This window comes from Platichthys flesus, chromosome 10 (assembly GCF_949316205.1).
Source record: "Platichthys flesus chromosome 10, fPlaFle2.1, whole genome shotgun sequence".
Taxonomy (NCBI): Eukaryota; Metazoa; Chordata; class Actinopteri; order Pleuronectiformes; family Pleuronectidae; genus Platichthys; species Platichthys flesus.
This window is the reverse complement of record NC_084954.1, coordinates 4,474,052-4,501,807: the sequence shown is the minus strand read 5'-3', so window position 1 is coordinate 4,501,807 and position 27,756 is coordinate 4,474,052. Positions and strand designations below refer to the sequence as shown.

The 27,756-nt window shown below is 46.2% G+C and overlaps 1 protein-coding gene across 4 annotated transcripts in view; it reads left to right on the top strand.

Moving 5' to 3' along the window:
• The first annotated feature begins 4,506 nt into the window (after positions 1-4,506).
• trim9 (tripartite motif containing 9) overlaps positions 4,507-27,756 on the top strand; it is a 34,977-nt gene continuing 11,727 nt past the window's right edge. For all 4 annotated transcript variants that reach the window (XM_062396476.1, XM_062396474.1, XM_062396475.1 and 1 more), the window contains exons 1-6: positions 4,507-5,461; positions 14,945-15,040; positions 15,715-15,837; positions 24,712-24,822; positions 25,803-25,956; positions 26,645-26,790. In XM_062396476.1, coding sequence (XP_062252460.1) covers positions 4,625-5,461; positions 14,945-15,040; positions 15,715-15,837; positions 24,712-24,822; positions 25,803-25,956; positions 26,645-26,790 — 1,467 coding nt within the window. In that variant the 5' untranslated portion in view covers positions 4,507-4,624. The remainder of the gene's footprint in view (positions 5,462-14,944; positions 15,041-15,714; positions 15,838-24,711; positions 24,823-25,802; positions 25,957-26,644; positions 26,791-27,756) is intronic.

The window sequence follows — 27,756 nt, the reverse complement described above, 5'->3', positions numbered from 1 at the left end:
GAGGTGTCGTGGAGGCCATGTTGAAAAAATAATAGAGATGAGGGAAAAATAAATCCGGTCGCAGTGAATGTTTAATGGGGGGGGGCTGCAGCCGTCTTTCCACAGCCAGAGATTTAAAGCTTCACCTCTATCAAATATGAAGAGGCCATAACAGCAGCCAGGGGAATAGAGCTCCCTCTGCCTCCACCCTGTAAAACCTCCGTGATCATAACTCATAAAACATGATGTTGTTTCAGATCTCACTGGGACGGAGGAGGCAGGTTTACTGTGGAGATGCAATTATTGAACATATAATGTAATGTAAAGCTCATGTACTTCACAGTACTACCCACATATCTGCTTTTACTCTGCGGTCTTCATTATAGAGAGCTGATATTTGTTGATACGGTCTTCTCGAAGCAAGTAGGTTCCTGGTTCGAATCCCAGATCGGATCGGCTTAATGGTCTTGAATATTGAATTTTATGTAAAAACACAATAAGTACATATCGTATATCTGAATGTATGTATTTATATTTGTAGAATAAGTGGAGAGATTGGATTTATTTCATATCTTATTCTCTGACAAATTCAATTTTGCAGCTTTTCGTGAAAGCTTATGAATCATGTCTTGAATTCTGATTTGGTTTCATTTTCCATTGTTCAGGCTTCTGTGTATTTTCTTTGTTCAGTCTCTCCTTCGATCCTTTTCCTTAAATCTCTCCGTTTAATATCCCCGCTCCCTGGGTCTCCCTGTAAATCTGTCCTTTCTGCCGTTGAGAGTTGACCTCCCACAGTCGCTGGATGAGGGCGGCTCGGTGACCATTGATCCACTGGTTCGTTCATTGATGCCATCCCCCCATCTCAGCAGCCGCAGGAGCCGGAGCAGAGGCCCCCTGGGGAGCAATAAGAGGCTGGAGGAGGTGAACTCCACCTGCAACAGCCCAGGAACCGAGAAAACCAACAATCCAGTGTTGCCATTGACCTTGCAGGATAAACCAGGAGAACCCCCAAAGCTGTAGATTGTAATCAAATGAAAAAGGACGTGATCAAATATATAACTAGGATGGCAAATACCTCCAGCAAGACCCAATTGTCTCCGTAAATGAACACTCATAGAGATCAGTTCCCTAAAGGTGCCAGATTATTTTAAACTAAGATACATAAATTGTTTCCTGGGAAAACTGTGAAAATATTGAAAATTTGTGAATCTGCACTAAAATGTAATGGTATTTTTCTTGATCCATACTAGATTGTGTAATCTGTTCTGTTGTTTTTGTTTAATCTTTCTCACAAACAAACAAACAACCTGACAGGGTTGAATGTCCCTTCGCGGTGGTTATAAAATGCAGATTTAACCAGTTAGCAGCGCGAATCCCAGTATCAACAGGAAATCACTTCCAAGGCTCCACTTCCAAATCACAGATTCTGGCTTTGTCCTAAATCTCCCACTCACTCACTAATGTCCCACTACTCCCTACTTCACTAGACAATCTGACGTCAACAACCCAAGATGGCGGCACCCGCACCCTGGATAATTTGGCTTCATTTGTGTACAGTGAGTTATGTGTAAGCAGCAGCAGCTAAGAGGGGAGAGGCCGTCTAGATACTGTATATGAGGACTTTCATATGAGCTGATGTCAGTTGGCTAATGTGCATTTTAACAAACAACTACATCATCTGTCCTCATTCTACCTCTTCTCTTATGTCCCTGCACGGGAGGTCGGCAAAACCTGCAGACTTATAGGAGCATTCTGGGATGTTGATGGTGGAGGGAGAGTGAAACAGAAATGTGTGAAGGTTTTTTTCTCAAGAGTTTGTCCTGGCAGCTGCAGGGAACTGGCATCGAAACAAAACACAAATCAGATGAGATAGAGATTTAGCAGAATTGGCCACTTGTCTCCATGAAAGGCGGCAAACAGGAAGAGGCAGCGTGGCCCCCCCGAACAGGAGATTTACACAGAGAACAATGTCATCACGACGGAGGCGTCTGCAAACAGGCAAGACCCAAAATAACTGAAGGTCCTGTCACAAGCACTTCAGTCGAATCAACACTAGATTTAGTTTTGATTCAGGCAAACATTCAAAGCTGCTGCTGCGGAGCTCTGAGGGAATAATGAGCAGAAACATCATCAGCACAGAAAGAGAAGGAACCCGTTTGATAGAAGACGGAGAAATTAAGAGCACGCTTCTGTTTTATTCACCATTATAGTAAAAAGTTATCAATAATGAATCCTTATTATCTCAAGTGAGATTATTCATATTTCTACTTCAACGTGTTTATCAGTGGGACACATGCCAGACTTGATTATCTTCATTAGACAAAGACATCAACGTTAATGTTCTCCCCGGACTCAAACTGCTTTAGAAAAATATGCAAATGTAATCACGCTGAGTGGCCTCACGTCGCCCTCTGTGGATGTGAGGAGCAGGCGTCCCGTAAAATGGGATTATTTCATTTAATTTCATCCCATCAACAGCGTCACCACTGAGCCGTGGAGCTCATGTTGCCAATGGGGCCGTCTCAGGGATGATCGAGGTATTTGGCCGTAGAGATGGAGAAGATCTGGACCACAAAGGAGAAACTCTTCAGAGAGTCGCTGCTTTATCTCACAAAGTGTCAGTGGCCTAGTTTTAGATCTTGGCTTCCGCAGCAGCTGAGAGAATAAAACTTTTCAAATATCAAACAACACAAACGCTGCAAATGCAAACTGAGCAGCAGCTGCTTGAGTTTGAATAAGTTTAGACCGAGTTTTCTCGTCCATCTCGGTCTCTTCTGTATAAATCAAACATTTCACAAACAAATACAACTGTCATTTGTATATCAGTCACCTAAAATTATAAATCTGTCAATCATTGAGTCTGTTGACAGAAAACGATTAATTTATCAAGCAAAAATGCAGATTTTTCTTTGTTTTCAGGTCATTAAGTAAAGTTTTCTACGAGTTATATGAATATAATATTTTTAATGTAACCTTTGTTTGGACAAAACAAAGCAATATATATATTTATATATAGATATCATCCTGGGATCTGAGCAAATTGACAAAACAGTCAATCGACTGATCAGTAGAGTAAAGATGTCAATAAGAATTGATGACTGTTTGCAGCCCTGTGGGAAAAAACGTTATTTGATGATAATGATTTTACTGAAAATATAGAGAAAAATAAAATACATATAAAATGGGCTACCCTGTCTGTCAGATTGTGTACCAGAGAGGTCAGTGAGGTCAAAGAAAACACAAGTGAATGTCACATGTCATTTCCTGACAAGCGTAGTGGTAACAAGAAAATAAAGGCACGATCAGAGAGTCACATGTTTCAAGACAAATGGACGAACAATAAAGACGAGCCAGCGTTTTAATCTGGACTGTGGCAGTGATGGAGGAGCCCAATCTCCAGCTGAACTGTGGGGACGAACACTCTCGGATGAGGTCAACGCTCATCTGAGGACTGGTCTGTCCAACAGAAAGCGTCCACGACAAGAGAGACACGTTCCGAGAGAGACAATCCGATGGAACCTGGTTTTGTAGGGAGAGGTTTTGGAAAGAGCCTTGTTTCTGCTGTGGAGCTGCTCGACCCGGAGAAAGTGAAATTGCTCCAAGGAATACACATTTGCAGGAATATCGAATAAAACAGAGAAGATTGAAAATTAATGTCACATGAGGACAGAGACACAGAGTAAAAAATGTGATTTGTAATATATGTGTCTGATAATTGAATGTGTCCACCTAAGTATGCTATAAAATGGGAAACAGCTCTAGTGGATATGCCATAAATCAAAGTAGCTGACAGGGAAGTGTTGCCTACACATCAGATCTTGAGTATCAATGATACAGTGATTTATAATAACGTTTTTTTCTGGAAACATCAGTGATTTATTGCTTTTGGTGCATTTTGCTGATGATAGTTTTGCACTTTATGAAGTCAATAAACTGTTTTTCTATCGCGCTTCTCACAAACCAAAGTTACAAGGTGCTTATTAAAACATATTACACCAATATACTAAATAAAATCAAATACACAAAAAACCTCTACAGAGATTTTAGTCGCTTTTTAAACTGACACTCTGCTGATGTGATGTTGATTCTCTGAATACTTATTCCATTAATCAGCTATTGGACCAATCAGATTAAGAGAAACCTCATTAAGACAAGACAGAGGATATTCATTGGTTGGGGAATGTGGCGAAATCCCTTGCTGACGATTTGTTGTGTCTGTGGATCACACGTCAGTGATTGATTAACAGTATTGATATGTTCTCCTTGTTAATACCCTGTCAACAAGTAAAGGCTGCAGTCGCACGCTCACTGACGTGCACGGACCGTCTGTATCCAAAGCGCATCACCGTCTCCTCACTGACACGAGAGTCGTCCAATGGCGGCTCGGACTCCTATTGCTGGTCCAATGGGAGCGTGCGCGAGCCTCTTTGCTGGCTGCTGATTGGCGCAGGGCCGCGGGGGTCCGGGCCGGTCTTGTGGTGCGTCTCCTCCGGTGAAGGTTGATCCTGCAGACCAGTCATCGCAGGAGCAGGAGACAGGAGCTCCCGTGACGCACGAGCCGATCACCTCCTAACTTCTGTGTGTTTGTGTGTTTGTGTGTCTGTTCGCGCGCCGCAGAGGAATCTGCCACCTCCCTGCTGCAGACATGGACGAGATGGAGGAAGAGTTGAAGTGCCCCGTGTGCGGCTCCTTTTTCCGGGAGCCCATCATCCTGCCCTGCTCCCACAACATTTGCCAGGCGTGTGCCCGGAACATCCTGGTGCAGACCCCCGACGCGGAGTCTCCACAGAGCAGCCGAGCCTCCGGGTCCGGCGTCTCCGACTACGACTACCTGGATCTGGATAAGATGAGCCTGTACAGCGAGGCGGACAGCGGCTACGGCTCCTACGGGGGCTTCGTGAGCGCACCCACCACCCCGTGCCAGAAGTCCCCCAACGGGGTGCGGGTTTTCCCCCCGACGGTCCCGCAGCCTCCCCCGCAGCACCACCTGCTGCCCCAGCCGAGCTCCCTGCCCCAGATCCCCCGCAACTCCTGCATCACCTGCCCGCAGTGTCACCGCAGCCTCATCCTGGACGAGCGGGGTCTCCGCGGGTTCCCCAAGAACCGGGTGCTGGAAGGGGTGGTGGACCGGTACCAGCAGAGCAAGGCGGCTGCTCTCAAGTGCCAGCTCTGCGAGAAGAGTCCGAAGGAGGCCAGCGTGATGTGCGAGCAGTGCGACGTGTTCTACTGCGACCCGTGCCGTCTGAGGTGCCATCCTCCCCGCGGGCCCCTCGCCAAGCATCGCCTGGTGCCGCCGGCGCAGGGCCGGATAAGTCGACGCACGAGTCCCCGCAAGATCTCCACCTGCACGGAGCACGAGCTGGAGAACCTGAGCATGTACTGTGTGCAGTGTAAGACGCCGGTGTGTTACCAGTGTCTGGAGGAAGGCAAGCACGGCACACACGAGGTCAAGGCTCTGGGTGCAATGTGGAAACTGCACAAGGTACGTGCGTAAAATCACCAAGTTGTTTACCTCTGTGTGCGTATGTGTGTGTGTGAGAGAGAGAGAGCTGAGCAACAGGTACATACGCCATGACAATCATTTTTCGGCCCAGCATCCAGACGCATTGAGCTGCTCGTTCTACTTCAGATTTTTAAAAGACTGCTTTATAAAACCAACACACACAAACCAGTGGCCTGTTGAGATGCACAGTTTAATCTCCAGCTCACATTTCACGCAGACACACGGATGATGAATGCGCACGTCTCCAAACCGGGAACCCCGCTGCTGGCTCACGGTGCGCAGAGCTCTGCTTGCAATTCAGTTCACGAGTGGACCCCCCCCCCCCCCACACACACACACACACACACACACAGACACACACAGCCTGTGCTTTGACAGCTCTGGTGATCAGGAGACAGGAGCTAATATTGGATCTCAGAGCGAGTGGTGAAGAACAGGTTCAGGCCTGTAGTGTGGAGAGAGAGAGAGAGAGAGAGAGAGAGAGAGAGAGAGAGAGAGAGAGATGTTGTTTGTGAGGCTGATGGTCTGTTGTGGCCAGGAAGGCCTCAGCAGGCAGGGGTGGGTTTGTGTCGATGCCTCTGCACCAGTAACCCTCACCCCCACAGTCCAGCTTCCAGTGAGGAGGGAGGATGTAGAGCTGGATATAGATATTCTTCAGTACACACACAAACACACAAACACACACACACAAAGTCTCCATGGCTTCAGAAGACATTGTATTGATTTACTGGAGACTTACTCTGACCTCACCCTTTGTTACTGGCCTGACCCTTACCTAAACTTAGCCCTAACCTTAACCTTAACGTAAACATAAACATAAACCTGAACCTGAACCTAGGCTGGACCACACACATTTGTGTGTGTGGTCCAGGTATTACTTGTGTTGTGGGGACCTAAATCCCAATATGGGGTATGTGCCCATTCAGGACTTTTCATTGACTTCCATACATTGTGGACAGCCAAACCAAAACCTTATACCCAACCTTAACCATGACCGATTTATGCCGAACCACTATTCCCATCTGGCCTGTCACCTTTGCCACCAGCTCAGAAATTGCGTTTTGCTTCATTAATCATGGTCCCCATGAGGTCCACTGGTTCTGAAAAGGTCAGTGTTTATGATGGGAAAGCCCCAAAGAGGTAATAAAAACGAGTACACACACACACACACACACATACACACTGGTCTTATTTCTCTTGAAAACCGCCCTTTAACAAACCTCCAGTCCCCTCATCTCTCCCTGATGATGCTGTGATAGTGTGTCACCTCAGATCTTCAGGGCAATTGTAAAATTGATGGAAAAATCAGAGGGGGAGTTGAGCGCTTCACTCACATCAAACTGCCATCAGTTCTTCTTCTTCTTCTTCTTCTTCTTCTTCTTCTTCTTCTTCTTCTTCTTCTTCTTCTTCTTCTTCTTCTTCTCCTTCTTCTTCTTCTTCTCTATCGGATATAAAATGGCAGAAAAAGAAGAGGTGAGGTAGTATTTTTAGAAACCCCTCACTGGTACTGGGGCTGCTGGTGCCAGTATCCTGCCCTGTTGGCCCAGTGCTTTGGCTTCCATCGGGGTACCTGCTTCTTCCTGCTTCTTCCTGACCTGTCATCTGAAGCTGCCGATCTGGAGCAGATGGCGTAGAGCTCGGGGGCTGGCAGCGTTGGCGATGGGCATCTTTTGAAGCTCCGGGCTTTTCCCTCGCACAGATCGTCAGGGAAAGAAATGAGACCGCGTTCGATATCCTGCAGATTTTTTTTTTACGGATGCTTCAATGGCTCTTTTGTAGAACGGTCACAGGGTAGGATCTCAAGGACGTGTTGCCAAAGTGGTGGCAATGGCTTCCTCTAGATGGTCGTAAAGGAATCGTAAAATGTACCTGGCTAATTAAGTCGTTTATCTGTTTGTACCTGAAAGTCCAGAGCTGTGTCTGTTGTCCTGTGCCATGGGTCAGGTGATTGTCAGAGGACCTGTAGGAGCGGAAATAGTTCAGAACCGTGAACAGTGATGCTGAGCTGAAGGAAAAGGCAGATGATGATTCTCTCTGTGGATTTATCATCGATCATTGATTCATCATCCATAACACAAACATCTTGCTTTTCTGTTTTACACTCAAACTATCGTCTCGTTACACCGGGACAAACCTTGCTCGCTCCGTCTCTCTCTCTCTCTCTCTTCACGGAGAAAGACCTGCACCACCTGCCGCCATGTCAACCGAATCCCTCTGGATGCAGTGCGGAGCAGCGGAGGTCTCTAAGATACCGGCCCCCACGAGGAATCCATCCCAGATGCTTGTCAGCCGGAGCCGCCCTCCACTCCACATGTGTGCACACCGCTTCAGATCGTTACTCCCACTTCTTCATGCTCCTTCTCTGGCATGTGATCACGCTTGTTCTCTTTTGACCTCTCCACTGGTCTCATAGGCAGTAAAAAAACCTTTGAGGGTTTATCTACCCCCCCACAACCCCTGCCTTGGATTGCATGACCGTGGCTAAAGCACGATGCTAATCAATTTCATGTCTCCAAAGTCAATTCCAGTTACAACAGATGAGCAGGAGTTTAAGAGCGACACGTCGAGCTGTGCTCTGCCTCCGCGGATTTGTGTCGCAGGGTTTTGTGTGTTGACAGGACTGTCGCTGCTAATCTCAGTGAATCGCATTAGATTGAGTAAAGGGGCATCGTCAGGCTGTTCCATCTCCACGTAGCGAGAGGCTCCTCAGCTCTAAGCCGAGGCCATCAGACGTTGTGCTCGACCCCGAGTGCGATCTGGGTCACGCTCTGTCACCTCGCGCTGTTTAGTGGCAATTAAAGGTGATTAATCAAATGGAGGCTTAAGCCAAGAGGACGTGTGGGTTTGCAGAAAATAAGTCTCCGGTTGTAGCAGAGAATTAGTAATTTGCCCTCTCGACCACGAGAGCAGAGATAAATCTGTGGCAGCAGAGGAGATTTGAACCCGGAGCTCTCTGCGTACGAGCGGAAAACGCTTGTCGACGTGAGGAATTTGAGGAATTTCTCTCTCATATCGTGCACATGTGCTGCTTTTCAGTGTCACCGTGTGTTCGATGCCGAGCCTCCTGACGGCCCGCACGCCCCTGACCCAGAAGAGCCGACACTGGCAGGTTCTCTGGAATCTCTCATCCAACATGCCCCCCAAAAAAACCCAAGATAATGAGGACACGCACAGAGCAGGAGTATTAAAAGCCTCTTCTCCGTCTCCAGGTCGATATTGTCTCCGGCAGTTGATTTTTATTTCTGCACGAGCTCCCCGTCGTTTCTGCCTGAGCCCGGTGGAAGTCAGACACGGGGGGGGCGGGGATCCTCCTCTCCTGCTGTCACTGTAATGAGACCGACTGTCAGTCTGCATCCACCGTGTCCACCGTCGGTTCAGCTGCGTGACGACCTGCAGGACGCGGCTCCACCGGGATGTGTGAACCTGCAGAGGAGGTGAAACGTGCCGTGTTTACTGTACACACGGAAAAAAAATGCATTGGATTTCACCGACCAATGGGGTCGAGGCTCTAGCTGGTTCCATTTTGGTTCTTTCTGCAAGCCAAGCCGTTTCTCTTAACTTTTTAGTTTTTTTCCTCCTCACTGTTCATCCGACCTGGATATTTAATTGTAATGTCAGGATTCAGTCTCTGTATAAATGACCAGTTGGGTTCTCTGGTGGCTGAAAGGTCAGAATGAGATGGTTGGATGGATTTTCAGAAGAGAAGGAGAAGAACTGTGACCTTTCGGGTAACGTCTGGGGCTCAGGTCTGAAAAAGGAAGTGTTCCAAAGTGTTTGTGGACGTTTTCTGTCGTCAGGTTTTCATTGCTGATGATTTGGACTACATCTTTGCCCGTGTCATCTTCTCTGTGAGTGAGTCTGTGCAGCTAAAAGACACAGCTCATGATAGCAGACTGGATTACAGTGATAAGGGGATGAGACTGAGGACAAAGGCAGGACTGGTGGGGGGCGGGGGGGTTTTGGCGGATGAGTTGAAGCTGTGTAGGTTGATGCTGCAGATATTTACCCCTCGAGCTGCCATGTCAAGAGATGAACTGTGAAAATGTTTTTTGAAAGAAGATAAAGAACAAGAAGAGGAGATTGACCCAGAAATGCCCAGAGAAAGGGAGTTAATGAAAGACTGAGCAGGAGACATGGTGGACGTGTCATCAGCGGGTGAAAACGAATGAAGTCTGACAAAACACTATGTTTCACGTCCGGGCTGCATCTCGGGTTCTTGGAGAATCCACAGAAGATATTTTTGTTTTGATATGTTTATGTGGAACTTCTCTTGGTGGGAACTGAATATTTCAACTGGCTCCGGGCGGCGAGCTGGAGAGAGATAACTGCTTCCAAACTCCACTGTGCTAATATCCCTTTGTGGTCTGAGAAGGGAAAAGCTTTTTTTCTACATTCCTCCTTCTGTCTTTACATAAATGAGTTTCAACCAAAACAAGGTGTTTCATTTTTCGGAGCTTTTCAACATTTGAATAATTTATCAGGCTCTGTTACATCTAGTTCCTCCAACAGTAAATGAGTTCCATGAGAAAAGTGGATTCTGCAGTGACCCTGATTTTAACAACACCATCATTTTTATCAGCTTAATCATCATGAACATTGTTTTTTTTATCTTTTTATCGTCTCATAAAGTCACAACCTTCAAACAGGCCCTGATGCAGTTATCCTCAGTCGACCCCCACGGCTCTGATCCAGACCTGGCAGAGCAAAAACCCAACAAACTGGATTTAATACAAGATTCCACGGAGAACAAACATCTTTCTGCTTCAGTCGAGCTTCAGAGAAATGTTTCCAGGTTTCAGGGAGCGAATCAAAGAGCTTGAAAATGTAAAAAAAAGACATTCTGTATGTGAAAGAGCAGATTCTAGAGTTTCAATAGAGAACTCTTGTTTCCGGTTGGCTCAGAGGAATCCATCGTTAGCTGTGTCCCAATGAGACGATCTGGTTTTCAGAGGATTTCTGAGAAGCCTGAGATGTTGGTCTTGTTTCTCGCCGCCGCCGTTATCCCTTTTGAAAAACTGCTTGTTGCCAAAGCGCAATGAATCCTGGGAATGTTTTGGTGGATCCCCCCCCCCCCCTCCCCCCGTAGGAACCTTCTTGCTCGGGGAAGACAGGATATATTTGTCTGTTGCCTCTGAAGACTCCTTCGAAATGGGACAGCCGGGTGATAGTTCTCAGGGTGATTCAATCAGGCTGCCTTTAGCCTTAGTAACCTCCCTGTTGTTTATAAACCGTTAACCTTAAATGACTGTTACACCATAAATACTCATCTTGAGACCGAATGCAGTTTCCCGGCTTTGTTCCTGGTGAAGTTCCCGAGTCGTCAGTTTGATTCTCTGCTGTGAAATGTTTCCGTGCAGCTCAGATCTGTCTCCAGTTGTGACACAGCTCTCTAGGAAACCGCTGCTTCCTCTTCCTCTTCCTCTTCCTCAGGTGTCCCCCAGGACGACTCTCTTCCCTCCACTGTTCTTCTTGTTTCTTCTCACCTTGTGTCATTTAGTTGTCACAGCCCAAATACACCCGCAGGTAGGAAACGTGATCCTGTGCAGCAGACGACGCCCTCGCCAGTTAAATCCGGCCCAGACGAGAATAGATCACATCTGCCCCATTTCCTGCCGTGATGTCCCAGGTGTCCGTCCAATCAGGACTCAGAGTTTCTCACATGTGGAAACTGTGGCAACTTTCCTATTATCGGGGGTTTCTTCACTTTCTCTGTGTGGATAGTCTGAGACTTCTCCTGTATTATTGATGACGCCACATGAATAATGCAGCAGCCACTTAGGTGGTGCTTGTGGAGGACGGTTTCATGAGGGATCTTGTTACGCACACGGAGCAGCAACACAATCTGGACGAGTCTTAACTTTCTCCAGCTCGTCGGAGGACGCACAAGCTTAATCTTTATCAACACAAAGGTTCCCGAGACGCTAAGTATCATCGCCGCCTGCTTAATAATGCCGAGTGTGTTCTCTCCGAGGGCGGCGGCAGTTCATGTAAACACAACAACCTTTCATCCTGGTGTCTCCGGGTGCTGATACACAATCTGATACACAATCGCTGATCACGCTGTGCAAAATTACACTGATTTCAATTTCTTTCATCGCTGGGAATTAGCATGTGTGTGTGTGTGTGTGTGTTTTTTTTTATCCATTTGTACGGTGTTTTGTGTCACCAGAAGTTGACCTTCACTTTGCGTCTGTTTACAGTGTGTAACCCAATGAGTGTGTTGTTGCACTCGGGATTAAGCGAGCCTAAAGACGTGTTTAAAGAACATCAGAGAGAGTACTTAGCCCCCCCCCCCCCGCAGCCCTGAGAAACAGCGGGGCACTTAAAAAAAGAAACATTTCCGAGAGGTAATGCAGCTTTGGTGAAAGTAGGTTATGGGAACTCAAAATCTGTCTCTGCCGGGGACGCGTTTTGTGGATATATATGTGTGTGTGTGTGTGTGTGTGTGTGTGTGTGTGTGTTTTATAATTAGCTTGAAGAGGAGCGCTTTTGCTTTGCACGCGGCTTTACGACTTTAGCAGTGACATTACACCTTCCTCCTCCTGTCCTTGCACTTCCCACTTCCTGGATGGGGGGGGCACTTCTAATCCAAATTGGCTGTGACGCGCTTTCCCGCGACAGATTGGACAGTTCGCTCGGTCACGGGAGGAAACATGTTGCACGTCCCCGGAGCTGCTGGTGAATTATTCATTTCATGCACGTGTTCCCACTCTTCTTAATTACCGAGCTGGTTAGTGTTCCCAAAGAGCAGGGACATCCTAAGCCCCCCCCCCCCCCCCGCCCCCCAACATTCCAAACATTCCAGCATCCTCCTCTTCTCCACCTGAACGCAGCAGGATGCTTTTATTTCTACTTTCCCTCGTTAACAAGATGTATTTTAATCCCCGGGGCCGACTCGAAGTCGCTTTGCATTAATGTGAGAGGAGATTTGTTGAGGTAAAATTGTAAAAAATAATAAAAAGAAGGGAAACGCTTGACTCTCCGAGGGTACAGTATCTGCCAGGGTTAAATTTACAAGAGCATGAATCACGCCATGACGGTGAAGTCTGTTTCCCGTGGCAAAGGAATGAAAAATGCAAATTCTAAGAATGATGAGATGTAAATATCATGCAGGGCAACTTATCTTTAATAGTTCTCATCAATCATCCAGGAAACTGATGGAAATCTCATCGTGTCGGCCGCAAATGATAATTTACTCTGATTTTGTCGGGGTTTGGTTTCTGTTTTAAGGATTTTAACAAACCCTAAAACACACCAGGAAGGAATGTTTTTATATAGACCCGTGTTCACTGTTTTAAAAACAGATCCTCTGATGATGTAAAGGAGACTGTTAGCATGATACCACCACTGTTTTATATGAAAACAATGAATAAGCTTAAATGTGTCAATGGACTGAGTTTCCAATCCTCCCAACTGTTGGTAACTGAGCTAAGACCGGATTAGATAAGAATCAATAGTGTTTGGCTTGAAATGAGCAGCCGGCTTTAGTTTACAATCTTCCACTGTTCAACTCCTTATTAGCTTCATCCGTGCTAATTAAACTAATCAAAACAGTGAAATGCATATCCCCCCCCCCCCCACCCCCCCATTTCTTTGGTCCCGGTCCCATCCTGCTCCTCCACCCATCTGTTGCTGAAATCTGTCTTCAATCGGGACGTAGCCGCGAGCTGAGCATAAAATAAGACGGCCCCGGCTTGTCCTGACCTGGTTCTGAGGACTGAGCTCTGCAGGCTCCTCAACAGACACTGTGGAAAAACGCCTCCAGACAATCAAGTGCTTTTCATTTCATCTGCTCTGTCACCGATCGCACGCCGACTGCCCACTGGCCACCGGCGGAGCAGAAGCCGGAGCTCCCTCACCCTCCGTCACTGAATCAGGGAGGAGAACCGAACTTCTGTGCTGAAAGTTAGTTTGATAATCAGTTTATATTTCACATTGTTTTTGTGATGAAATCAACAAATTTCTCTGTTTTATAATAGTGTAAGTTAAAAATCCTTTGGTCCAAGTTAGAGACCTTACTTCAGGCTCTGGGGACGAGTGACAACTCAGTGACTGTCAAATAATGCATCGGTGACGCCCATAATTCCATAACATCTATAAATATGTACAATGAAACATGTGTCTTCCCTCCTGCTGGTCTCTCGGGGGACGTGGAAACGTGATTCCCATGTTAGCCAAGAGGAAGTTTCTGGAAGTCCGACCCGGTCCGGGAACGTTTGCATTCCAGTCTTTGCTCAGCTGCTCCCGGCTCCGACTGTCCCTGGGTGCAGTCGCCTCATGCTAGCGACAGCTGTCACGGATTCCCAAACTCTGAGGTCAAAGGTCGGGGGGGGGGGCGGGGCAGCGTCAGAATCCCAGAGGCCGGGTTTGACACAGAGCAGCGTCCTGCGCCACGACGGGATGTTTTCTCAGCGTTTTCCACTGTATCAGCCGCTTGCTGGTTTTATTGCTGTCTTCCGGAGCTGAAGTGATGTTTTTTTGGGGGGCTGGGGGGGGGGGAGAGAGACAATGCGCTCCCTGAGTGGACGGTTGTCTGGTTCACTCGACCGAGCGAGGTTCCCACCGGGTCAGGCCGCGTCCTCTCGCTCCGTCACCTCCTTGTTCACACAGCCCGGCTTCATGTATGTGAACTGTCCAAACAGTAGCTCCTGTGTGTCCGTCCAGAACAACCGCATTTCCCATCAGCCCTTTCTTCTTAAATCCCTCCCACAGTCGAGCGCTTCATTCTTCATTAGTCGACTTTAGCTTGAGCGGGAGATGTCGTTTGTTTGTGAGAATGAGGTTTTTAAGGAAATGTCAGAATTCTCAGCTTTTGTTTTCCTCATTGACTCCTCGACACTTTTGACTTCATCTAAAACTCAAGAACTGACAGAACTGACAGAACTGACAGAACCAGATCCTGTATATTGTTGTACATGATAAGGAAACTTCAGGGAATCTGCATTAAAAATAACTTTTGAATCTCACGCTGCCTGCCTTTGTCTTTGCTGTCGGGGTTTGGACTAATGAGATTATTCATTTATCATTGAGTCGATCTGCCTCATACATAACAACATTATATTCAGTTTAGTCTTGGGTTGATATCATTAGTCTGTGTTTCTATCCCATCTTCTATTTATGGTTAAAAAATGGTTTATAGTTTTTATTGCTTTTAATATCTATTCTATGGTATTTCATTCTCAGCATTTTCATAACTTTTGTCTTAATTTTGAGTTTAATTCAGAAATGATTTAATCTTGTTTTCACAACAATGAGGTGACAGGAAATACAGATTCAAGAAGTCCTACTTGTTCCTGATTGACATTTTAACCCCTGAGCTTCAGCCGAGCTTCTTAAACAGAAGCTGATTCCATCTACACGACTTATTGGAGTGTTTATGATCTACTGCTATTTGAATATGAGCATAAAGATCAATGTATCTGCTTCTGTGTGATGATGACGTCCTCTCTGTGCTCTCTGCAGGGTCAGCTGTCCCAGGCCCTCACCGGCCTGTCCGACCGAGCCAGTGAGGCCAAGGAGTTCCTGGTCCAGCTGAGAAACATGGTGCAGCACATCCAGGTACAAACACACACACACACACACACACACATACACAACCACACAACCACACACACACACACACAACCACACAACCACACACACGTACATTTGGAATATGTAAATCAGCCATTGGCAGCCGTGCCTTTTGAAAACCTGAATCAGTCCAGTGAAAAGTGCATGAGTCACAGACTGGTCATGATTTATTGAATCAATAACGACATTACATTCTATAGAGCTGTTGCATTGCCACAGGAACAGGAGGCCGCTTTCACCCTCTGTGAGTTTCAGTGTTTGCAAAGTGAAGATGTGTGTGTGTGTGTGTGTGTGTTTGTGAGGATGTCGGTTCCATTCTGTGGCACCTCACGTTGAGCAAGAAGAGATTCGTCAGAGGAGGAGGAGGGTGGGATTAAATGCCGTCGCTGGTTATCGTGAGATGACGGAGACGTGAGGGAGGGAAACAATGAGGAGAAGTTAGGGGAGGAGGTGGAGGAGGAGGAGGAGGAGGAGATAAGTTTGGGATGTGTGAAAATGAATAATACTGGACGTAGTTGTAGGAACATGGATCAGTCATCGTCCCGTGGTGCTGGTGCTGCATGTTGGTTTCGTCCACCCACCTCCAGATGAAGAAGTGAGATAATACACAATAAATCTTACACCTGCTTCTGTGTGCCCCCCCCCCCCCCCCCCTGCAGGAGAACGGCGTGGAGTTCGAGGCGTGCCTGGTGGCTCAGTGCGACGCCCTCATCGACGCCCTGAACCGACGCAAGGCCCAGCTGCTGTCCCGGGTCAACAAGGAGCACGAGCACAAGCTGAAGGTGAGTGAGCTCCACCCGGTTCCACCCCCGTGATGGGGTGTCGGGTTGTCGTTGTCGTTACAATGCTCCGTTGTGGTTTGTTATCGATGAGTCGTAGAGCGCAGGTTGGATATTTAAACCCAGGAGGTGAAAAATGAGATATTTGATGTATTTTTGGTCTTCATCAAATTTTGGTCTTCATCAAATTTTACTTCACATTAATTTGCAGGAATTAAATCTAACACCAACTTGCATGAACTGAACCCATAGCCTGCCTGGAGAGACACATTTTCATCTAAATGCAAGTGAAACACATTGATATCAAATCTGTGGTTAGAACGGATGAAATGCAAGAACAGCAGTTACGCCCTTTCAATATTGAGCATTTCCAGGTTTTCGCCATAGCTGTGATTTCAGACACACATTCTCCTTTAGACCGTCGGCATCACATTGAGCGAGGGACAGAGCGGAGAGAGGGTTTTGATGGAGAGGAGGAAGAAGAGGAGGAAGAGGAGGAAGAGGAGGGGGGAGGGGAAAATACATTTGTGCCGTACGGCATCCAATTTCACACTTGGACGATCTGTAGAATCAAGGTTTCACACGTGTAGGTGGTTTCGAGAAACACGGTCCGCGCACGGCAACATGTGAGCAGACTCACACACTGACACACTGACGCACATACAGTACATTTACATACACTTACACACACTTGACTCTCCTCTCCCCATAGATGGAATATGAAGATGATGGATTATAAATCAAATTTAAGTGAGCCTGTCTGGTCACTGTCCTGCGTCCCCTCCAGTCTTTTTGTGTAACATAGCTTCGCATTTACGAAATTGTTTGCGATTTTGGCAAATGTGCGTGTTCCTGTTCTTGATCGACATCACTACAATGTTGATCCGACACACAATCATCCATAAACCGCAAAACAACCTCATTTTGTACGGATTCAACAAACGTAGTAAAATGTCTTGGGAGGAGCTGGTCAGCAGATTTTTACCTTTGAGCTCCTGTAATTACGCTCAGTGCCTGTAGGTGGCGCAGTTTGGAGAGGTTGCGTTCGACGCTGCTGTTTCGGATGCAGCCGTGCACGCTTAAAATGCGAACTGAGTTTCAGCTTAACGAAGGCCGGCTGTTGGAGTGATGGATGTGTGTTTATTCATGTGCACAGAGACATCGGACACATTAGCACCTCCAAGACGCAGGAATGTTAATGTGTCTCTGAGCAGATCTGATCCCTCCTGTCAGGTCGGCCGACAGATCGGCAGCTCCGCGTGTCCCTCGCTGAATCTTAATGCCAGAAACACACACGTCCCCCCCCCACCCCCCATGACGGATCTGATGCTCCTCTTCAGTGTGGAGCTCTCGTGTGAATCTGAGCCGCTCGCTCGCTCCATCAATGGAGTTTCCCCACAGAGTCTGTGATGGAAGAGATCTCCTCGAGTTTCTTCTTTATTTCTCGCCAGACGCCTTCTGCTTCATTGGCTCGCTGCTCAGTGGGGGGGGGTCGTCCCACAGCTGTAACTGACTGGGACTCGTTTCTGTCCCATGTCCTGTTGATAACGTTAAATCCTTTTTTTGTATTTGCACAGAAGCAGCTGATTGTTGCATGTAGCAAAATGGCAGCTTTGCTTTTTACATGGGACCAATTAAGAGACTAATGAAGTGGCCCTGATTAATTCTGCTGATGCCGTGATGATAAAAGCCATGAGAAGCATTTAGAAAACACGGAACCAGTTGAACCACAGCGAGGCGGCTGCAGCTGACTTGGCACGCCCCCCCCCAGCTCCCTGCTGCTCTCCGGATCGCCATGGTGAGCGGGGGACTCATGGCGCTGGTTGTGTGAAGCTGCGGAGGCGAGAAGTCGTCCTTCACATCGAGCACGGGGAGGACTGACCCGTGTGTGTTGTGTAGCGAGGCAGCAGAGGAGGAGGAAGGTTGTGTTGTTGCTGGTTTGTCGCGCTGAGTCACAAAAGATCCTTTACTCGGCTCCACTCAGACTCACAGTCGGCGGCGTCTCTGTTTCATCAACAGGCCCGAGGTCAAATCCAAACGCCTATATCTATAACAACATGCCATCTATAATATGTTTCTACCTTTTGAATTACAAAAATAAACTTCCCTCCTCTTCAAATTCCCACCAGACTCAATACTGAGGACCTGACCTGGGTCTGCGTGGCTGCACCGGTACAGGATCAGGTTTTAAGCCCTTAACTGAGAATTGCATAACTAATCTTATACTGGCCACGGTGTTCAGATTGTGTTGCTTCCTCCCAGGCAGCTATTTCTCCCACTGTCTGACAGTGAGATATGAAAATCCACTTACGGGGGCTTTAAACCTGTTTAAATGATGATCCGTCATCGGGATGGTTTTACAGGCCTTTTTTTCTTGATCCTTTAAAGTTTGCACCAAAAATCCTCTTTTGTTTCCTGTGGCTGAAAAACAAGCACATGAAACCCCAGTGAGCAGCAGACGCTGAAGACTAGAGGTGTTCGTGCTTCTCACGGTATCAAACGTCTGATTCAAACTGTCTCTGAGCAAATGTGTACGTTTTACAAGATGTAAATGTAATTGAATTTACCGAGACAAATTGCGTCTCCCAGTATAGTCCTTTAATGCAACGTGGAGAATGTGTTGAATGTGATGAGCCTCGCTGCCTCTGATCTGCGTCTCTCTCACTGGATTTCATCTGGGAGCTCAGGGATTCTTCTTGAGGCTGATGAGAGCAACACAAAGTGAATCTGAAATGAAGTCTGTCTGTGAGTTTGCCACCGGATGCAAACTCCGTGAGAACAGCTGCACAGAAAACTGTTTCTAAAAAATGATTTTAGTACAATAGCGATTTGCTGTCCTCCCTGTGTACGTGTTCTGCTGCAGGGGATCCCAGCTCCTCCGGCTCCTCCACTTTCCAACACTCAAACAGGAGAGGCTGGACGTTTCGGACACATGAACACAAAATGTTGTGCGACGCTGAGCGACAGTTGTGGTTGCAGCAGTGGGATCGGCAGCAGCAGCGTGTCACAGGAGGACGAGCATGAAATATTCAGGCTCCTGCGGAATCACAATTCAGGCTTTCTTTGTGGAATGCTTGATAGATCCACGGAAAACGAATCCACTCCCAACTTCTAATGACTGTTTTCATGAAAGATTGATCACTGCTCACTGCGACTTCCTCCCACAGACCAAACACATGCAGCCGAGGTTAATTGGAAATTCTGAGAATTGCCTGTAGGTGTGAATGTGATTGTGGTTGTTTGTTTCTGTATGTGTACTCGTACGCTGCCTCTCACCAGTTGTCAGCTGGGATTGGCTCCAGCCCCCCCGGAGACCCTCAAAGGTTAAGAGGTGTAGATCAGGTCTTTTCAACCATTCTGAGTAGAAAGTAATCCACGGCCCACTGATGTGCCTAAGCGTGCGTGCCTACGTGTGTGTGTGTATGTGTGTGTGTGTTGTGTGCCTGCGTGGCTAGAAGGAAGTTTTAACATTTGGTTTTCCATGTTGGTTTTATTTAAAAACCTCAAAAAAATGTGTAAAAAAACAACAAAAACAGTTGATTTTGAGTGCTTAAGAATTGAAAACAAAATTTAAACGCAGTTTGCAGTTGTACTGCATCTCAGAACCATATGTACATCAATATACAACATTCATGACTTAATGTACAGACATGTAGCTGACATGTTGAGAGAACGTTAAAGTAACAGTGATCAATAACAATCAACATAAACTGGGGCTATAATTGAATAGGGAAGATGACAAAGTAATGCAGAATATGTCACAAATGATAATCATACAATATCACACAAACAATTGAGGCCTACTTCAGTTTAACCTCTTGATCACCAGGAGGAAACCCCACCTACTGCTTGAGTAGTACTTCTGTGTGTGTGTGTAGAAATAGTTTCTCAACCAGCGAACGGGGTAAAGTTGACTGTTATTGCAATTAATTGTTTTGGCTATTCTGCCAATTCATTTTTCTTATTACAAAGTATTTGATTTCTCTCTGTGGTTTATTTAATATTTTCATAATTAATTCTGCCCTTTTGGTCCTTCTTTTTGGGAAAACAAAAATCCCAATCATACAAACTACATCTCCACGACCTCCTGAGAGTTTTTCTACCGAGCTCAACCGCTCCTCGGCATCTACCTTTAACACACATGCACAGGGGAAAACTATTGGCAGTTTCTAGCCCCAAGCCAGTTTCAAGGTTCCCCTCATCACCTTTATATTATTTTAGACATATTTTTCTTATTTTAAATATTTTTTATGATATTCAAGAGTAATCTGGAAATGTGTAGAAATATCAAAGCAAATTTCGCGGACCACCAGGGGGCCGCGGACCCCTGGTTGAAAACCACTGGTGTAGATGATGGATGCATTGTTTGAGGAAATATCCACTCCAGTTTCCCAGAGTCCAAGAGGATGTCCTCAGCTGTCCTGTTTTGTCTGAGTAACTCTGTACGTGTCTTACGTTGTTGAGTCCGAGCCACGGCTGCCACAGAGCACTGGCTGCCTGTGAATTCAAAATGTATTAATATTGCACTAATATTCGACTCAGCACTTCCTTTGGGCCTCAACAATACTCACCCCAAGTGTGACGCTGATAAGATGAACACCCTTGAGACATCTGAGACACATACAGACAGAAATGTCAATGACAAATGAGCAGTGTGCAGGAATCTCCTTTGTTTTATAAACTGAATGAATCATTGATTGATACAAATATGTAATTCTGACCCCGACTCTTCTCCATTAGTGTTCCCATCGTGTTGCATCAGGGAAGTGACGCCCGTCATACTGCTGGGTTGCTCTCTGCCGACCCGGGTATCAGATCCACATTAACGCTGTGCAGGCAGCGGCTTGATCCTCACTGACATCTCAGTGTCAGTTGTCACTTTCACTGACCGTCGCTGCAGCTCCTCACACACAGGACGGAGATGAAGCGTCTTTTAATCCCGTCATTCACCTTCCTCCGATCCTGCACTTTGATTTAATGTTTCCCACCTCAGCCCCTCATGTATTTCATCCTCCTCTCTTTTCTTCATCTCCTCTCCTCCTCACATCTCTCTGATCCCTTTACGGCCTTTTTCTCCTCCGACATCTTTTACTCTCCGTCTTTTAACCCCGTCTAACCCCTCGTCTGTCGGTATCATTAAATCATCTTCATGCACGTCCATAATGTCAGACTGTTTAACGGCAGGGTCCTGGCTGTCCTGTGCACCGGCCTGTGCTGCTGTGACAGAAGAGGTGAGGGAGGCTGCAGCCACAGTATCTTACAAACCACAAGTGTTGCAGTGGCCTGATAATCACAACAGGAACACGCAGAAGGAGGCGGCAGGTTCTGCAGCTGGTCACAGAGCAGTGTGAGGGATAGTGGGGGATAGATGCGATGATACATGTTGGCATTTCTCTGCACCTTCATGTCGGATTCCTCCGTGTCATACTCTGTGACTTCCGCGATCGTGAGTCGAGCTGCGTGCCGAGGACAGGGGGCGAGTGGGGCTGTTGAACAGGGGAGTGACAAACCCCTTCCTGAAGCCCTGCCAGGCCACTGCAGGGGGGTGGTGGCTCCAGGCCTGACACAGCAGGGACGGTTTGGCCTTCAGCCAGAGAGATAGAGAGCGAATCCTCGGTGCGCTGGTGGGAGATCTCCTTTCACTGTATTGGAAGAGAAGTGAAACACGGTCCCCTGATTGATTACAGCCCTAAAACCAGGGGAGTTAATTAAGATGTGATTAGCTGCGTCGATGTAAATATTAAATTAGTTTCTGCTTGGTGTACAAATCAGTCCGACACATTTTCTATGCTTTGGTCAGAGCCTTTAAAGAGATGCTGCATTGTTTCTTTAAATGTTTTGGTTCATTCGAGTTCACGCTGCTCACGTAAGAAAGGGACGAGGGCCGAGGAGTCACTCACTTCTGCAGCCTGTCATCTCAGCCACGTGGACAACCTCTGATATTTTGGGCAGAAAGGGAAAAAGGGTCAAAACCAATGTGAGTCCAGCCTCAGGATCTGCAGCTAAACAAACCGACTCATCCGCAGACTTTGCTTAAATGTACCATCCTCGGCTCACGGCAGATTAAGATTAAGATGCATTTATTAGTCCCAAACACATGCACAGACACGCAAAGGCACACTCATGAAGGTAGGGGAATTTAACCTCTGCTTTTGAACCCATCTGGTGCAGGACACACAGAGCAGTGAGCGACCATGTACGGCAGATGTTGGGGGATGGGGTGCCTTGCTCAGGGGCACTAGACAGGGTAGGGAGACTCGTGGATTTTTGGACAGATCAATCCAGGTTAGTCTTTTGTTGTCTCTCCGTGGAGTCAAACCAGAGACCTTCTCTGCCCATAGTTCAAGTTTCTGCCACTAGACCACCTCCTCTCTAAGATAAGAGCGCATGTGTAACAACTGCAGGAGTAAAGGCTGAGAGGCTCTAATGAGGAACTCCATATCCTGTGTTTCTTCAGTTTTTCTCATCTGAGGTCATTTGAGATTGTTTTCCGATGCCAGACGAGGCTGAAGTGAAGCTGTGAGTTCTCTGATTTGGTTTGATTAAAGCGAGCTACACTCCTCACATCAGGCGCTCCCTGTTTTCTGCTCTTTTTCCTTTCAGAGTCAAAATGTCTGTGATCTGCCATCAGCTGCGCCCTGAAGAAATGTCCCATAATGCTCAGCATGCGCACTGGCCTGGTGTTTTCTATTGAATATGTGGTGTATCGGTCGTAGAGAGGAGCTGTAGCATCAGCATCCATCAGCATCAGCTGACGTGTAGCTGTAGATGTCAGGAGTGACCCTCAGTCGCCTCCATCACATGTAGCACTGAAAGGTTTATTTATAGCATCAGATATGGACGGACAATATGGTGGAAATGTTTAATTGCAACTCATGTAATCAGGATCCTAATGCTAGTTTTTTTGTGTGATTTTATAATGTAAAGTTGTGATGATTACACTCTTTAGATTTGTTTTATATATAAGAATTTAGACACATCTTTATTTAACCTACTACAGTTATCTGAGGCTCCGGTCGTGTTGATGTCATCTTTGTATAAATGTTTTTTTCATATTTGTCCACAAGCTTTGATTACTGGCCTCCATTGTCATGGCAACAGCTCCCTGTGATCTTACATGTTCTAGGCACCGGTTGTTAGGACACATTACGACATGTTTACCCCCCCCCCCCCCCCCCTCCCCCCCCCCCCGGACTCACGTGTGTGTGGTATGAAGGACAAAAAAATGTGTTTAAACAAATAAATGAATGCAGAAATAAATACTTAAATAAAAACTGTTTTGCAATGAATGAGGTTATTTCTCTTCTTATTTATTTCTACATCTATTAGTTAATCTATGTATTTCTACATTGGGTCATTCGCTTCTTTACACATTTTTACATGTATTATTTTTGTAAGATAATTAAATGTGAAATAAATAAATGTAAAAAAAAATAAACACACAAATAGCCTTTTTCATTGCAAACTGTTTTTTTTTAATTATTTTTTCATTCATTATATTACCTATTCCTGCATTTATTTATTTAATTAATTAATTTATTTATACTTTTGTCCTCCATACCGTGGTAGCTCATCTACAAACATTGGTGTTTTGATGTTGCATCACATGTTATAATGTTGGGTCTCAATTTTTGAAAGAAAATTAAGATAAATTGAATTTATCTCAATACATATTACTACTGTTACATGAATTCGCATGTTAGTGGAGTAAGAAAAGAGGGAAACATGACTTTAGATTTTTTATTCTCAGTGAATGTTTTTGTGAACATTTTTCTGAGAAAGTGCAGTTAATTAAAAATCCGGTGATAATCTCACACGAGTCTTCACTGCTGCGTGTTGGACGCTCACCGACTGTCAGTGTGTGTACAGCCTGTCAGTGTGTGTACAGTGTGTGAGTGTGTGTACAGTGTGTCAGTGTGTGTTCAGTGTGTCGGTCTCCAGGCGGCTGCAGGAAGGATTCTCCTCCGTTCAGCCTCGAATCCCAGCACTGAAGTTTCAGTTACCTAGCAACCGTCGGACCAGCTTCTCCGTTTATTTCACTGTGGCGGGGGGGTGGGGGGGGTGGTGCTGGTGGTGCTGGTGGGGGGGAAGCAGGGACTCTGTGGACATCAGTAGTGCCGGTGAGACCGAGGGAATCTCCCCGCTCACATCTATGAAATATCAAATCAAAGCAAAGAGAAGCAGGGTTCATGCTACACGAGGATAAATATAAAATTATATTATTATATATATTATTAGCGTGTTTTTTTATATCAAACATGACGCACGTGTCTGAGCATGTTTGGAGTCCGTTGGTCACCGGAGAAGTAAAATGTCACATCTCAGCTCTGATGTAAGCGGCTCACGCTGACGACTCCTCACACGGCGGCCGAGCGTGTGAAAACAAAATGTCACTTCCCTCACGTGAACGTCAGTGACAGGATCTGATGTCCGCCTCTTCCTTCCCCCGATCTGTGTCTCCACATTACTCAATCAATCCTGCTCCTAATCTCATTATTGGTTTTCCTCCTGGTCGTCTCATTCATCCATTAACAGCCTTGTTCAGTGTGTGTGTGTGTGGGTGGGTGTCGGCCTCATTCCTCCACCCGACATCTTCCTTCCCCTCTGTCCTCTTTGTGTATCTTTATTTCCTTTTTCTGTCTCTCCTTCATCATTTCCACCTCATTTTCCCTTTTCAAAATGTCTTTTCATCGCCAGTCTCCATCCACTCTCTAATATCAATACTCCATCACTTCCTTTTACCTTCTTTCTGCGTTTTCTTCCAGTTCATGGTAATTACAGGAAAACGTACAATTACCGTCCCTACATGCTTGTTGTGGCTGAATAAGCGTATTCTACTTCTGAAAAACAAATGTTTTTTCCCTCTTTGGATTCCAGGTGGTCCGGGATCAGATCTCCCACTGCACGGTGAAGCTGCGTCAGACCACGGGGCTGATGGAGTACTGTCTGGAGGTCATCAAGGAGAACGACCCCAGTGGTTTCCTCCAGGTAAGAATCTAACATCTCCCTGGATTCAGTGGATGAAGTAGAGGAGGATCCAAACCCTCTCGCTCATTAAAATAAAGTAAACTACAGCTATTTGTGGCCAGTTCAACCAAAAGGAGAGTCTCACTGCTTTAACACTTGAATGTATAAAGACTCCATGAATCCATAAGAAATTCTAAAACTTTCAAATCTACAGTGAGAAGGTTGGAAAGCAGTTTTCTAGCTTTTTATTTCTTAACCCGTCAAAGCTGCAGTTTTCACACATTTCCCTGCTCGTGGGCGGTTTGCTGACATTTCTCCAAGGAAGAAAATTCATGTGGCAGAAAACAGTAAAATCGCAAGCTGCTAATTTGACTCAGTTCCAAATGCATTTAGATAAAACTGAAAAATAACTAAAAACAAAATCTGCCATGATTCATACAGTGAAGTTACAGTTTAATCTTCTATCTTTTATCTTCTGATGGCTGAAACACTTTGGACTTGTGTGTCTAATGTGACAGTTGTGTGCTCAACGGTGGGAAGCACAGGACTCATCTGCACGGAGCAGAGGTTTTAAAATGAGATTTAAATTATTTATATTTTTATCTGCTTTTTCAGCACCGTGCAAAAATGATTTTTACCAATCGTGGAGAAATATTTATAGCAGAAGTACACGTCTAGTGTTTGTGTCAAAAATAACAAGTACAAAATTCCCTAGAAGGAAAAAAAACTGCTCTATTTAAACCCTAACTAGAGATTATTGTTTTTATATATTGAAATATTTTCCTGTCTGGGGACAAATCTCACATGTTTGCCTGTTCAGCTGTTTAACTTAGAGCCTTTTGAGGAGAGAACCGAGTGTCTCAGTTAACTTTTCAGTTCATCGTAATCATTGAAATGTCACTGAATGAATTTCCCTTGATGCTTGATACTGCACTGTGGGCTGTTGTTTAAGAGATGATACCTTGTTATGGGCGAGTAACAGAGTTTGCGGCTGCTCTCAGATCTCGGACGCTTTGATCCGGAGGGTCCACATGACGGAGAGTCAGTGGGGGAAGGGAACCCTCACCCCGAGGATGAACAGCGACTTTGACCTCACCCTGGACAGCGGGCCGCTCCTGCAGACGATCCACCAGCTGGACTTTGTGCAGCTGAAAGGTGAGAGTGAGAGAGAGTGAGAGAGAGTGAGATGAACGGGTGGAGACATGTGAAGGGTCTCTGAGAGAGAGAGAGAGGGAAAGAGGAGGCAGGTACAAAACGGGAGGAAAGTTCAAGTCCCCTTGGGAACTAATGTTCCCCGAGCGTTTTTAGACGAAACAATATATTCCTGCAGTGGAGAGAAGCAGCTGTTCTCTTTTCATATCCTGAAGTTCTGGTTTACTTCAACTTACTAAAGATATTGTTAAACTTTTAAATGTTTACTGTGATATTTCTGCATGTGTCCTCCTGAAATCTATTCTGGACACTAATGTTCTTTCTCTCTAGCCTGAGTGTCCTCCTCTATCTGTGCCACCAGGCCCCTGGGTTTACAGTGGCCATTTAAAAACAACCTGTTCTTGCGTATACGAACTCTTTAAAAATCACAACTTATCTTACTGGAAAACATAAGAGTTCATTCTTAATTGATGTCAGGAGGTGTAGTTTTTGTAGTTTTGCATATAAATTGGTCTGCGTTTGTGTATTTTGTAGCAGTTTTATATCGAAATACTGAGAGTGTTTGGGGGGAAATTGTTAATATCCAACAGGACTTTGTGCAATGCAGAGTCTGCTTGTGTGTTTGTGTGTGTGTGCTCGTCCATCCCTCACTGGGCTCTAACCTGGCCTGGTCCCCCCCCCCCCCCCTCAGTCCCAGCTGCTCCGATGCTCCAGCTCGAGGAATGCTGCACACAGAACAACAGTGCCACGCTGTCATGGAAGCAGCCGCCGCTCTCCACCATCACCGTGGAAGGATACATCCTGGAGCTGGACGACGGGAACGGGGGTCCCTTCAGGGTAGGTGTCCCTCTGTCCCTCTGTCCCTCTGTCCCTCTGTCCCTCTGTCCCCACATGCTGGGCGTCATTCTTCAACTTGATGTCACCACGACTTTTCCTTTAAGAAAGGGGAACTTTTGTGAGATCTACATTTAGATTAGAAAACACAAAGTGAACAGGACCAGTTAGAGTCATAATTCACCTTTAGAACCCTGCAGCACCTCTATCTCAACAAAGACCTGTTCACTTGGTGCCAGGGAGGACACCAGCTCAGCTGGGGGGGGGGGACGTGAAAGCAGCTCTTTGTGGTCGAATCCCCCAGAGTGGACGTGTGACGGCCGCACGGCGCAGCTCGGAGTGACGTGGTCACGTGACCCGGTGGAAGCGAGGCGCTGAGTGACACACGGTCGGGAGGAAGGACCTGTCGTGCAGCTGTTGGTCGGGATGATCCCACAGGAAGTGGGATCTGGGATCAAAGCGGCGTTCGTACCTTCACAGAGGTTCCCCGTGTAATCGATCCTCATCAGACCCTCCCCGGTTTGTGTACACGGAGCCCCCTGCTTTTGTTATCCAGGACAACTTAGACCTCCTGAACAATTCCCTCAGTACAATGAGGGAGGATATCTGTGTCTGAACTCTAAACCTGTAAAGAGCAGCTTCCCCCGTACGCTGCCCTCTCATAACAAGCGAGATGTGGCTCCTCTTTTTTTAATTATCTTTTATTTCTAATAACAGGGTAAGAAAACCAGATGAGATGTTTCTCCATGTAACGAGAGAGACTAAACAGAGAGAGACAACTGGAGTTTCCCTTATTCCCACTCTTGAAGCAGAAAATATACTTTAAGAGGAAACATTCCTCAGTGTTAAAGTTTGAAGCCCAGCAACTGGGAAGGAAGGATCTGAGTTTGTTTTGCAAAAACCTTCACAAACCACATTTCTAGCACTTTAAAGGGTCAGTTCACCACAAAATGACAAAAGTGCAACATT